The following is a 15,690-nucleotide window of genomic DNA, read 5'->3' as shown; positions in this document are numbered from 1 at the left end:
TACACTGGGATACAGTAACTATAGCAATACACCGGGATACAGTAACTATAGCAATACACTGGGATACAGTAACTATAGCAGTACACTGGGATACAGTAACTAGCAATACACCGGGATACAGTAACTAGCAATACACCGGGATACAGTAACTATTGCAATACACTGGGATACAGTAACTATAGCAATACACTGGGATACAGTAACTATAGCAATACACTGGGATACAGTAACTATAGCAGTACACTGGGATACAGTAACTATAGCAATACACTGGGATACAGTAACTATAGCAATACACTGGGATACAGTAACTATTGCAATACACTGGGATACAGTAACTATAGCAGTACACTGGGATACAGTAACTATAAGAGTACACTGGGATACAGTAACTATAGCAGTACACTGGGATACAGTAACTATAGCAGTACACTGGGATACAGTAACTATAGCAGTACACTGGGATACAGTAACTATAGCAGTACACTGGGATACAGTAACTATAGCAGTACACTGGGATACAGTAACTATAGCAGTACACTGGGATACAGTAACTATAGCAGTACACTGGGATACAGTAACTATAGCAGTACACTGGGATACAGTAACTATAGCAGTACACTGGGATACAGTAACTATAGCAATACACTGGGATACAGTAACTATAGCAGTACACTGGGATACGGTAACTATAGCAGTACACTGGGATACAGTAACTATAGCAATACACCGGGATACAGTAACTATAGCAATACACTGGGATACAGTAACTATAGCAGTACACTGGGATACAGTAACTATAGCAATACACTGGGATACAGTAACTATAGCAATACACCGGGATACAGTAACTACAGCAATAAACTGGGATACAGTAACTATAGCAATACACTGGGATACAGTAACTATAGCAGTACACTGGGATACAGTAACTATAGCAATACACTGGGATACAGTAACTATAGCAATACACTGGGATACAGTAACTATAGCAATACACTGGGATACAGTAACTATAGCAATACACTGGGATACAGTAACTATAGCAATACACTGGGATACAGTAACTATAGCAATACACTGGGATACAGTAACTATAGCAGTACACTGGGATACAGTAACTATAGCAATACACTGGGATACAGTAACTATAGCAATACACTGGGATACAGTAACTATAGCAATACACTGGGATACAGTAACTATTGCAATACACTGGGATACAGTAACTATAGCAGTACACTGGGATACAGTAACTATAGCAGTACACTGGGATACAGTAACTATAGCAATACACTGGGATACAGTAACTATAGCAATACACTGGGATACAGTAACTATAGCAATACACTGGGATACAGTAACTATAGCAATACACTGGGATACAGTAACTATAGCAATACACTGGGATACAGTAACTATAGCAATACACTGGGATACAGTAACTATAGCAATACACTGGGATACAGTAACTATAGCAGTACACTGGGATACAGTAACTATAGCAGTACACTGGGATACAGTAACTATAGCAATACACTGGGATACAGTAACTATAGCAGTACACTGGGATACAGTAACTATAGCAGTACACTGGGGTACAGTAACTATAGCAATACACTGGGATACAGTAACTATAGCAATACACTGGGATACAGTAACTATAGCAATACACTGGGATACAGTAACTATAGCAATACACTGGGATACAGTAACTATAGCAATACACTGGGATACAGTAACTATAGCAATACACTGGGATACAGTAACTATAGCAATACACTGGGATACAGTAACTATAGCAATACACTGGGATACAGTAACTATAGCAGTACACTGGGATACAGTAACTATAGCAATACACTGGGATACAGTAACTATAGCAGTACACTGGGATACAGTAACTATAGCAGTACACTGGGGTACAGTAACTATAGCAATACACTGGGATACAGTAACTATAGCAATACACTGGGATACAGTAACTATAGCAATACACTGGGATACAGTAACTATAGCAATACACTGGGATACAGTAACTATAGCAATACACTGGGATACAGTAACTATAGCAATACACCGGGATACAGTAACTATAGCAATACACTGGGATACAGTAACTATAGCAGTACACTGGGATACAGTAACTATAGCAGTACACTGGGATACAGTAACTATAGCAGTACACTGGGATACAGTAACTATAGCAGTACACTGGGATACAGTAACTATAGCAGTACACTGGGATACAGTAACTATAGCAATACACTGGGATACAGTAACTATAGCAGTACAATAGAATACAGCTACAGTAACTAGCGATACACTGGGATACAGTAACTATAGCAGTACACTGGGATACAGTAACTATAGCAGTACAATAGAATACAGCTACTATAGCGATACACTGGGATACAGTAACTATAGCAGTACACTGGGATACAGTAACTATAGCAATACACTGGGATACAGTAACTATAGCAATACACTGGGATACAGTAACTATTGCAATACACTGGGATACAGTAACTATAGCAGTACACTGGGATACAGTAACTATAGCAGTACACTGGGATACAGTAACTATAGCAGTACACTGGGATACAGTAACTATAGCAGTACACTGGGATACAGTAACTATAGCAGTACACTGGGATACAGTAACTATAGCAGTACACTGGGATACAGTAACTATAGCAGTACACTGGGATACAGTAACTATAGCAGTACACTGGGATACAGTAACTATAGCAGTACACTGGGATACAGTAACTATAGCAGTACACTGGGATACAGTAACTATAGCAGTACACTGGGATACAGTAACTATATCAATACACTGGGATACGGTAACTATAGCAGTACACTGGGATACAGTAACTATAGCAATACACCGGGATACAGTAACTATAGCAATACACTGGGATACAGTAACTATAGCAGTACACTGGGATACAGTAACTATAGCAATACACTGGGATACAGTAACTATAGCAATACACCGGGATACAGTAACTACAGCAATAAACTGGGATACAGTAACTATAGCAATACACTGGGATACAGTAACTATAGCAGTACACTGGGATACAGTAACTATAGCAATACACTGGGATACAGTAACTATAGCAATACACTGGGATACAGTAACTATAGCAATACACTGGGATACAGTAACTATAGCAATACACTGGGATACAGTAACTATAGCAATACACTGGGATACAGTAACTATAGCAATACACTGGGATACAGTAACTATAGCAATACACTGGGATACAGTAACTATAGCAGTACACTGGGATACAGTAACTATAGCAATACACTGGGATACAGTAACTATAGCAATACACTGGGATACAGTAACTATAGCAATACACTGGGATACAGTAACTATTGCAATACACTGGGATACAGTAACTATAGCAGTACACTGGGATACAGTAACTATAGCAATACACTGGGATACAGTAACTATAGCAATACACTGGGATACAGTAACTATAGCAATACACTGGGATACAGTAACTATTGCAATACACTGGGATACAGTAACTATAGCAGTACACTGGGATACAGTAACTATAGCAGTACACTGGGATACAGTAACTATAGCAATACACTGGGATACAGTAACTATAGCAGTACACTGGGATACAGTAACTATAGCAATACACTGGGATACAGTAACTATAGCAATACACTGGGATACAGTAACTGATACACTGGGATACAGTACTATAGCAATACACTGGGATACAGTAACTATAGCAATACACTGGGATACAGTAACTATAGCAATACACTGGGATACAGTAACTATAGCAGTACACTGGGATACAGTAACTATAGCAGTACACTGGGATACAGTAACTATAGCAATACACTGGGATACAGTAACTATAGCAGTACACTGGGATACAGTAACTATAGCAGTACACTGGGGTACAGTAACTATAGCAATACACTGGGATACAGTAACTATAGCAATACACTGGGATACAGTAACTATAGCAATACACTGGGATACAGTAACTATAGCAATACACTGGGATACAGTAACTATAGCAATACACTGGGATACAGTAACTATAGCAATACACTGGGATACAGTAACTATAGCAATACACTGGGATACAGTAACTATAGCAATACACTGGGATACAGTAACTATAGCAGTACACTGGGATACAGTAACTATAGCAATACACTGGGATACAGTAACTATAGCAGTACACTGGGATACAGTAACTATAGCAGTACACTGGGGTACAGTAACTATAGCAATACACTGGGATACAGTAACTATAGCAATACACTGGGATACAGTAACTATAGCAATACACTGGGATACAGTAACTATAGCAATACACTGGGATACAGTAACTATAGCAATACACTGGGATACAGTAACTATAGCAATACACCGGGATACAGTAACTATAGCAATACACTGGGATACAGTAACTATAGCAGTACACTGGGATACAGTAACTATAGCAGTACACTGGGATACAGTAACTATAGCAGTACACTGGGATACAGTAACTATAGCAGTACACTGGGATACAGTAACTATAGCAGTACACTGGGATACAGTAACTATAGCAATACACTGGGATACAGTAACTATAGCAGTACAAACTAGAATACAGCTACTATAGCGATACACTGGGATACAGTAACTATAGCAGTACACTGGGATACAGTAACTATAGCAGTACAATAGAATACAGCTACTATAGCGATACACTGGGATACAGTAACTATAGCAGTACACTGGGATACAGTAACTATAGCAATACACTGGGATACAGTAACTATAGCAATACACTGGGATACAGTAACTATTGCAATACACTGGGATACAGTAACTATAGCAGTACACTGGGATACAGTAACTATAGCAGTACACTGGGATACAGTAACTATAGCAGTACACTGGGATACAGTAACTATAGCAGTACACTGGGATACAGTAACTATAGCAGTACACTGGGATACAGTAACTATAGCAGTACACTGGGATACAGTAACTATAGCAGTACACTGGGATACAGTAACTATAGCAGTACACTGGGATACAGTAACTATAGCAGTACACTGGGATACAGTAACTATAGCAGTACACTGGGATACAGTAACTATAGCAGTACACTGGGATACAGTAACTATATCAATACACTGGGATACGGTAACTATAGCAGTACACTGGGATACAGTAACTATAGCAATACACTGGGATACAGTAACTATAGCAATACACTGGGATACAGTAACTATAGCAGTACACTGGGATACAGTAACTATAGCAATACACTGGGATACAGTAACTATAGCAATACACCGGGATACAGTAACTACAGCAATAAACTGGGATACAGTAACTATAGCAATACACTGGGATACAGTAACTATAGCAGTACACTGGGATACAGTAACTATAGCAATACACTGGGATACAGTAACTATAGCAATACACTGGGATACAGTAACTATAGCAATACACTGGGATACAGTAACTATAGCAATACACTGGGATACAGTAACTATAGCAATACACTGGGATACAGTAACTATAGCAATACACTGGGATACAGTAACTATAGCAGTACACTGGGATACAGTAACTATAGCAATACACTGGGATACAGTAACTATAGCAATACACTGGGATACAGTAACTATAGCAATACACTGGGATACAGTAACTATTGCAATACACTGGGATACAGTAACTATAGCAGTACACTGGGATACAGTAACTATAGCAGTACACTGGGATACAGTAACTATAGCAATACACTGGGATACAGTAACTATAGCAGTACACTGGGATACAGTAACTATAGCAATACACTGGGATACAGTAACTATAGCAATACACTGGGATACAGTAACTATAGCAATACACTGGGATACAGTAACTATAGCAATACACTGGGATACAGTAACTATAGCAATACACTGGGATACAGTAACTATAGCAGTACACTGGGATACAGTAACTATAGCAGTACACTGGGATACAGTAACTATAGCAATACACTGGGATACAGTAACTATAGCAGTACACTGGGATACAGTAACTATAGCAATACACTGGGGTACAGTAACTATAGCAATACACTGGGATACAGTAACTATAGCAATACACTGGGATACAGTAACTATAGCAATACACTGGGATACAGTAACTATAGCAATACACTGGGATACAGTAACTATAGCAATACACTGGGATACAGTAACTATAGCAATACACTGGGATACAGTAACTATAGCAATACACTGGGATACAGTAACTATAGCAATACACTGGGATACAGTAACTATAGCAGTACACTGGGATACAGTAACTATAGCAATACACTGGGATACAGTAACTATAGCAGTACACTGGGATACAGTAACTATAGCAGTACACTGGGGTACAGTAACTATAGCAATACACTGGGATACAGTAACTATAGCAATACACTGGGATACAGTAACTATAGCAATACACTGGGATACAGTAACTATAGCAATACACTGGGATACAGTAACTATAGCAATACACTGGGATACAGTAACTATAGCAATACACCGGGATACAGTAACTATAGCAATACACTGGGATACAGTAACTATAGCAGTACACTGGGATACAGTAACTATAGCAGTACACTGGGATACAGTAACTATAGCAGTACACTGGGATACAGTAACTATAGCAGTACACTGGGATACAGTAACTATAGCAGTACACTGGGATACAGTAACTATAGCAATACACTGGGATACAGTAACTATAGCAGTACAATAGAATACAGTAACTATAGCGATACACTGGGATACAGTAACTATAGCAATACACTGGGATACAGTAACTATAGCAGTACAATAGAATACAGCTACTATAGCGATACACTGGGATACAGTAACTATAGCAGTACAATAGAATACAGCTACTATAGCGATACACTGGGATACAGTAACTATAGCAGTACGCTGGGATACAGTAACTATAGCAATACACTGGGATACAGTAACTATAGCAATACACTGGGATACAGTAACTATAGCAATACACTGGGATACAGTAACTATAGCAATACACTGGGATACAGTAACTATAGCGATACAGTAACACTGGGATACAGTAACTATAGCAATACACTGGGATACAGTAACTATAGCGATACACTGGGATACAGTAACTATAGCAATACACTGGGATACAGTAACTATAGCAATACACTGGGATACAGTAACTATGGCAGTACACTGGGATACAGTAACTATAGCAATACACTGGGATACAGTAACTATAGCAGTACACTGGGATACAGTAACTATAGCAGTACACTGGGATACAGTAACTATAGCAATACACTGGGATACAGTAACTATAGCAATACACTGGGATACAGTAACTATAGCAGTACACTGGGATACAGTAACTATAGCAGTACACTGGGATACAGTAACTATAGCGATACACTGGGATACAGTAACTATAGCAATACACTGGGATACAGTAACTATAGCGATACACTGGGATACAGTAACTATAGCAGTACACTGGGATACAGTAACTATAGCAATACACTGGGATACAGTAACTATAGCAGTACACTGGGATACAGTAACTATAGCAATACACAGGGATACAGTAACTATAGCAGTACACTGGGATACAGTAACTATAGCAGTACACTGGGATACAGTAACTATAGCAATACACTACAGTAACTATAGCAATGCATGGGATACAGTAACTATAGCAATACACTGGGATACAGTAACTATGCAATACACTGGGATACAGTAACTATAGCAATACACTGGGATACAGTAACTATAGGGGATACAGTAACTATAGCAATACTGGGATACAGTAACTATAGCAATACACTGGGATACAGTAACTATAGCGATACACTGGGATACAGTAACTATAGCAATACACTGGGATACAGTAACTATAGCAATACACTGGGATACAGTAACTATAGCAGTACACTGGGATACAGTAACTATAGCAATACACTGGGATACAGTAACTATGGCAATACACTGGGATACAGTAACTATAGCAATACACTGGGATACAGTAACTATAGCAATACACTGGGATACAGTAACTATAGCAATACACTGGGATACAGTAACTATGGCAATACACTGGGATACAGTAACTATGGCAGTACACTGGGATACAGTAACTATAGCAATACTTTCACTAGGATAACTGTAGACCTCCAACCAGGACTTTTTGCAGGATACGGTGTGGGTCTGGGGAATACTTTGTCAACGCACGCACGCACGCACGCACGCACGCACGCACGCACGCACGCACGCACACACACACAGCTTTACCACGGGTTGTTTCATGATGATATATTAATGTAAAGATTTGAGAGATTCACCATTTTTTCCCGTCAAGGTTTGGATATGCCCTTCCATTGAGAGTTTCACAAATAGAGAGCTGAAACAGGAAACCTGAATCCTCTAACAGGAGTACAGGAGCTGAAATCTGCCATAGAAAGTCTATGTATATAGGCCAAGTATGTCTGTGTGTGAAATTCTTTGGTTTGTCCGCCCATCCATCCATCCGTGCGTCCTACCTCTAACAGGAGTACCCGTCTCCGAGCGCTCACTCCGCTCCTCCGCCAACTCAGGCAGATCTGTCATGGTAATCGGAATCTCTGTCTCCTAAACAGAAACACACAGCAGAGATATTTGTGGTCAGAGATTTAGAGATATTAATGATAGAGATATTAAAAGGTATTGGGGTCATGTCCAGAGATTTAGAGATATTAATGATAGAGATATTAAAAGGTATTGGGGTCATGTCCAGAGATTTAGAGATATTAATGATAGAGATATTAAAAGGTATTGGGGTCATGTCCAGAGATTTAGAGATATTAATGATAGAAATATTAAAAGGTATTGGGGTCATGTCCAGAGATTTAGAGATATTAATGATAGAGATATTAAAGGATATTGTTTACCCAAATGTCACATGCACAAGATGCTACATTATGCATCTATTCATTACCTTTATGAATTGATTTATCTTATAATCACTATTGTTATTGGCATTAAATAATGGGTAACAATTGATTTGAAAGGTACCTACACCAGGACCTTATAGCACATTCATAAGCCATACATAGCCCATTCATAAGCCATACATAGCCCATTCATAAGCCATACATAGCCCATTCATAAGCCATACATAGCCCATTCATAAGCCATACATAGCCCATTCATAAGCCATACATAGCCCATTCATAACCTATACATAGCACATTTACAGCGCAATCGACAAGTACATTTACATTTACATTTAAGTCATTTAGCAGACGCTCTTATCCAGAGCGACTTACAAATTGGTGCATTCACCTTATGACATCCAGTAGAACAGTCACTTTACAATAGTGCAATAGACCCCTTTACTTTTTCCACATTTTGTTACGTTACAGCCTTATTCTAAAATTCTAAAATAAAACATCTCTCAATCTACACACAACACCACGTCATGACAAAATTAAAACAGGTTTTTAGATTTCTTTGCAAATGTATAAAAAAAACAGAAATACCTTATTTACATAAGTATTCAGACCCTTTTCAATGAGACTTAAAATTGAGCTCAGGTGAATCCTGTGTCCATTGATCATCCTTGAGATGTTTCTACAACTTGATTGGAGTCCACCTGTGGTAAATTCAATTGATTGGACATGATTTGGAAAGGCACACCCCTGTCTATGTAAAGCCCCACAGTTGACAGTGCATGTCAGAGCAAAAACCAAGCCATGAGTTCGAAGGAATTGTCCGTAGAGCTCCGAGACAGGATTGTGTTGAGGCACAGATCTGGGGAAGGGTATCAAAACATTTCTGCAGCATTGAAGGTCCCCAAGAACACAGTGGCCTCCATCATTCTTAAATGGAGGAAGATTGGAACCACCAAGACTCTTCCTAGAGCTGGCCGCCCTGCCAAACTGAGCAATTGGGGGAGAAGGGCCTTGGTCAGGGAGTTGACCAAGAATTGTGATGATATTATCAAATAAGGACTTGCTGGAGTCCAACTCAAACCAATATTCTTTATTTCTGAGCTCACAGAGAATAACAGAGTTACACAGCGCAGTATAGACAGTCTGAATTCCAAAGCATTGGGTGATAAGCACATATCTCTATAGTTTCCTGTTCTTGGGCAGGACTCTCCGTTCTCCTTTGATCTATACAACGACACAGGAGCAAGCTGGTTTGTAACCCAGCCTGATACTCCCAAGAACAGGAGATTATAATAAGACAGTTTCACAAGGTTAGTCAAATACAATTACAATTTCCCATTACACTCCTCCCTTTTGTTAATCCCTTCACAATGATTTAATCCATTTTAAATGTAGCAAGCTTCTAAAGGCATCATATCCTGTAGTCCACCAACTCTTCCATGTCTCATCCGTTGAGAGACTGAGTTTAAAACCTTTAACCCTTTAGACACACCATATACAGTTCTAACTTGCCAGTTTCTGCTGATGATTAGGTATAACAATGAAATAACACAATGCCAAGAGTTTGCAAAGCTGTCATCAAGGCAAAGGGTGGCAACTTTGAAGAATCTAAAATCTAAAATATATTTTTGATTTGTTTAACACTTTTTTTGGTTACTACAGGGTAGCCTAGTGGTTAGAGTGATGGACTAGAAACCGAAAGGTTGCATGTTCAAATCCCCGAGCTGACAAGGTACAAATCTGTCATTCTGCCCCTGAACAGGCAGTTAACCCACTGTTCCTAGGCTGTCATTGAAAATAAGAATTTGTTCTTAACTGACTTGCCTGGTTAAATAAAGGTTTTTAAAAAAAATAAGTGTTTTTTCATAGTTTTGATGTCTTCACTATTATTCTACAATGTAGAAAATAGTAAAAATAAAGAAACGTTTGTCCAAACGTTTGACTGGTATGTAAAAGTGATATTTCATTTTTTATTTTTAATAAAAACCTGTTTTTGCATTGTCATTATGGAGTATTGTGGGTAGATTGATGAGGGGGGGGGTTAAACAAATGAATACATTTTTTAATAAGGCTGTAAAGTAACAGAATGTAGAAAAGGTCAAGGGGTCTCAATACTTTCCGAATGCCCTGTATAAGCCGTGCCAGGACATCGTGTGTACCTGTGTTGCAGTGGCGAGGGCGGAGCCTCCTGTAACAGCCTCGTATGGAGGGGGAGGGTCAAGAGGACAGAACACCTCTACTCCTTTAATCCTGGCTGCATAGACAGGAGGCAGAGGTATCACACTGTCCCCAAACATCCTGCGAGCCAGCCGGGGGGTGTAGGAGTAGAAGGTTGAGAAGTAGGATGGGGGAGGAGCAGGGGGGACAAACTCATCTGGGTCAGGGACAATATTTGTCTCCTCCCCTTCCTCTGTGATTGGCCTGGGGTCATCCTAACAGAAAGAGGAAGGAAAAGGAAAAGAGATGACGACAGAAGAAGCCACTTATTGAGATGCATCTTTAATGGGGAAAAACACAACTATCAGTCATTGGCCACACTGGATATTCTTCTGTTATGTGATGCAGATTCTAACCTATATGATTGGTTGAGCCTGGGGTTCTGAGGCCGGGTGAATGGTTGTGATGGGGCATTATGATAGTCTTACCATACATGGGCGTCGTGTGGTGAAGATCTGTAGGTACCGCAGGGCAGCAGCCACCAGGCATACTGCAGTGGTCAGAGCATTCAGAACACACAGAGCAAACAGAACCTTCTAGAAACAGATAGACAGGAAGCAGAGTTAGCAATAACCACCCACAACCACCAAGAACCATCTTATCTCACTATATGGTGTAACAAAGAACGCACATTCTCTCTCACACACAGGCACGTATGAACACACACACACTCACACTCAGACACACACACACACCTTGAGCAGGACCCTCATGGTGTTACAGGAGTGCCCAGGGTAGAGTTTGAGTAGTTTCTCCTCAGGGCACATGGAGATCTGGGGACAACAGTTACACACATCCCCCGCCTCGCTCTGAAACACACAACACACACACACACACACATACACGGCTGTTAGACTCACTTTGAAACACACAACAGAACAGGAAGAAGAAATGTTCAGACAACACAGACTGTGCCTCATCTCAACTTATTCTAATATTGTCAACACTTTCAACCAGAAGAAATGAAGGAGGAGGGATGAAAGGAGGGAAGGAAGGGATGGAGAGAAGTTAGGGAAAGGGGGGTTGATGGAAGGGAGGGAGGGAGGGAAGGAATGAAGGGGAGAAGGGCAGCAAGGAGGGGATGTTAGGGGGAAGGAAGGAAGGGAGAGAAGTGAGGGAAGAAAGGGTGGGAAGTAAAGAAGGGAGGGCAGGGAGGGAGGGAGGGAGGGAGGGAGGGAGGGAGGGAGGGAGGGAGGGAGGGAGGGAGGGAGGGAGAGAGAGAAGTTAGGGAAAGGAGGGGGGTGATGTTTGTGAACCGTGTGTGTGTGTGTGTGTGTGTGTGTGTGTGTGTGTGTGTGTGTGTGTGTGTGTGTGTGTGTGTGTGTGTGTGTGTGTGTGTGTGTGTGTGTGTGCATCCACTCGAGTGTTTGTCAAAGTCCAGATTTCAGCACCAGTCTGAGCCAATACACAGCTTGTGTTAAATGAGGTTTTGTGGTGGGAGGAGATCCAGTAGGTCTAACATCTGAGCTCCTGTCTAGCTGGCTAAGCTAATGAACTGTGCCATGTTGATATCCCTGCAACGAGAACCAGCCCTGGTCTGATTCCCAAATGGAAACGTATTCTCTTTATAGGGCACTACATTACACCAGGGCCCATAGGACACTGGTCAAAAGTATTGCACTATGTAGGGAATAGGGTGCTCTTTGGGACACAGACCTGGGTCTCTGTGTGGGTCTGGTTGGACTAATGAAGCGATGACTGGTGTGAGGATGTAGAGAGGAGAGGAGAGGAGAGGAGAGGAGAGGAGAGGAGAGGGGAGGAGGGAGAGGAGAGGAGAGGAGAGGAGAGGAGAGGGAGGAGAGGAGAGAGGAGAGGAGAGGAGGGAGAGGAGAGGAGAGGAGAGGAGAGGAGAGGAGAGGAGAGGAGAGGAGAGGAGAGGAGAGGAGACAGTGATGAGGTACCTCTGGTAGAGAGGAAGGAGTGGAAGAGAGACATCCACTAACACCATGTATGGATAGACAGAGGAGAAGTCTGAGGCAGACCCAGACTTAATGCACCTACCTACAGGTCTATGCTGTCATGATGCTAACAAGGGTGTGTGTATGTGTGTCTCACCAGTTGGCAGTTGGTCATGGTGGAGACCAGCTGAGCCCCCTGGCAGCAGAGGATGAAGCCAGCCAGGTTGAGGAGAACACACACCACCGACAGCAGAACAAACAGATTCACCTGAGAGAGGAGCGGGAGTAGAGAGAGGAGGGAGAGGGGGAGGAGGGAGAGGGGGGAGTAGAGAGAGGAGGGAGAGGGGGAGTAGAGAGAGGAGGGAGAGGGGGAGGAGAGAGAGGACCGAGAGGGGGAGGAGAGAGAGGAGGGAAAGGGGAGGAGAGAGAGGAGGGAGAGGGGGGAGTAGAGAGAGGAGGGAGAGGGGGAGGAGAGAGATGAGGGAGAGGGAGGAAAAAGGGAAATAGGGAGAGGGGAAGGAGAGAGAGGGAGAGGAAGATGTTGACATTTTTATTTGCCAAATCCCACAGCCCAATAACACTGTCACATAGAAACAGTGACATTCAAAACCAAATATTCATGACCTAAACCACACCCCCATTCCCTAAACCACACCCTCATTACCTAAACCACACCCCCATTCCCTAAACCACACTTCCATTACCTAAATCACACCTTCATTACTTAAACCACACCCACATTACCTAAACTACACCCTCTTTACCTAAACCACACCCCCATTACCTAAACCACACCTCCATTACCAAAACCACAGCCCCATTACCTAAACATTTTACATTTACATTTAAGTCATTTAGCAGACGCTCTTATCCAGAGCGACTTACAAATTGGTGCATTCACCTTATGACATCCAGTGGAACACACTTCCATTACCAAAACCACAGCCCCATTACCTAAACCACACTTCCATTACCTAAACCACACCTCCATTACCGAAACCACAGCCCCATTACCTAAACCACACTTCCATTACCTAAACCACACCTCCATTATCTAAACCACAGCCCCTTTACCTAAACCACAGCCCCATTACCTAAACCACACCTCCATTATCTAAACCACAGCCCCTTTACCTAAACCACAGCCCCATTACCTAAACCACACCTCCATTACCGAAACCACAGCCCCATTACCTAAACCACACCTCCATTACCGAAACCACAGCCCCATTACCGAAACCACAGCCCCATTACCTAAACCACAGCCCCATTACCTAAACCACACCTCCATTACCGAAACCACATCCCCATTACCGAAACCACAGCCCCATTACCTAAACCACACCTCCATTACCGAAACCACACCTCCATTACCAAAACCACAGCCCCATTACCGAAACCACAGCCCCATTACCTAAACCACAGCCCCATTACCTAAACCACACCTCCATTACCGAAACCACAGCCCCATTACCTAAACCACACCCCCATTACCGAAACCACACCCCCATTACCTAAACCACACTTCCATTACCTAAACCACACCCCCATTACCTAAACCACATTAGGAAAATAAAGAGTGGGAAGGAAAATGAGACACAGCTGTTTATGACTATAAGCACTGTAATTCTGCTTGTTGGTTGAAAGAAGAGTTTTTCCAGAAGAGTTTTTCCACATTTTGTTACGTTACAGCCTTATTCTAAAATACATTAAATAAAAACTAAAAACTCAGCAATCTACGCACAATACCCCATAATGACAAAGCAAAAACATTTTTGCAAATGTATTCAAATTAAAAAACAGAAATACCTTATTTACATTCATTTGAAAGGGTCTGAAAACGTGACTCGAAATTGAGCTCAAGTGCATCCTGTTTCCATTGATCATCCTTGAGATGTTTCAACAACTTGATTATAGTCCACCTCTGGTAAATGCAATTGATTGGACATGATTTGGAAAGGCACACACCTGTCTATATAAGGTCCCACAGTTGACGGTGCATGTCAGAGCAAAAACCAAGCCATGAGGTTGAAGGAATTGTCCGTAGAGCTCTGAGACAGGATTGTGTCGAGGCACAGATCTGGGGAAGGGTACCAAAACATTTCTGCAGTATTGAATGTCCCCAAGAACACAGTGGCCTCCATCATTCTTAAATGGAAGAAGTTTGGAACCACCAAGACTCTTCCTAGAGCTGGCCGCCCGGCCAAACTGAGCAGTCGATGGAGAAGGGCCTTGGTCAGGGAGGTGACCAAGAACCCGATGGTCACTCTGACAGAGCTCCAGAGTTCCTCTGTGGAGATGGGAGAACCTTCCAGAAGGACAACCATCTCTGCAGCACTCCACCAATCAGGCCTTTATGGCAGAGTGGCCAGATGGAACACTCATCAGTAAAAGGCACATGACAGCCCTCTTGGAGTTTGCCAAAAGGCACCTAAAGACTCTTAGACCATGAGAAACAAGATTCTCAGGCCTGAATGCCAAGCGTCACGTCTAGAGGAAACCTGAATCCATCCCTACAGTGAAGCATGGTGGTGGCGGCATCATGCTGTGGGATGTTTTTCAGCAGCTGGGAC

General features: G+C 41.7%; 1 protein-coding gene across 1 annotated transcript in view; it reads right to left on the bottom strand.

Annotated features, from left to right (window-relative positions):
* Nucleotides 1-15,690, bottom strand: part of LOC118357973 (endosomal transmembrane epsin interactor 1-like) — a 75,342-nt gene that overhangs the window by 38,916 nt on the left and 20,736 nt on the right. The window contains exons 3-7 of the mRNA XM_052479308.1: nt 13,275-13,385; nt 11,915-12,028; nt 11,648-11,755; nt 11,162-11,434; nt 8,613-8,700 (exon numbers count right to left, since the gene is read on the bottom strand). Coding sequence (XP_052335268.1) covers nt 8,613-8,700; nt 11,162-11,434; nt 11,648-11,755; nt 11,915-12,028; nt 13,275-13,385 — 694 coding nt within the window. The remainder of the gene's footprint in view (nt 1-8,612; nt 8,701-11,161; nt 11,435-11,647; nt 11,756-11,914; nt 12,029-13,274; nt 13,386-15,690) is intronic.

Source organism: Oncorhynchus keta, chromosome 25, assembly GCF_023373465.1.
Source record: "Oncorhynchus keta strain PuntledgeMale-10-30-2019 chromosome 25, Oket_V2, whole genome shotgun sequence".
Taxonomy (NCBI): Eukaryota; Metazoa; Chordata; class Actinopteri; order Salmoniformes; family Salmonidae; genus Oncorhynchus; species Oncorhynchus keta.
The sequence above is the reverse complement of the archived record's forward strand: the minus strand, read 5'-3'. Positions and strand labels throughout refer to the sequence as shown.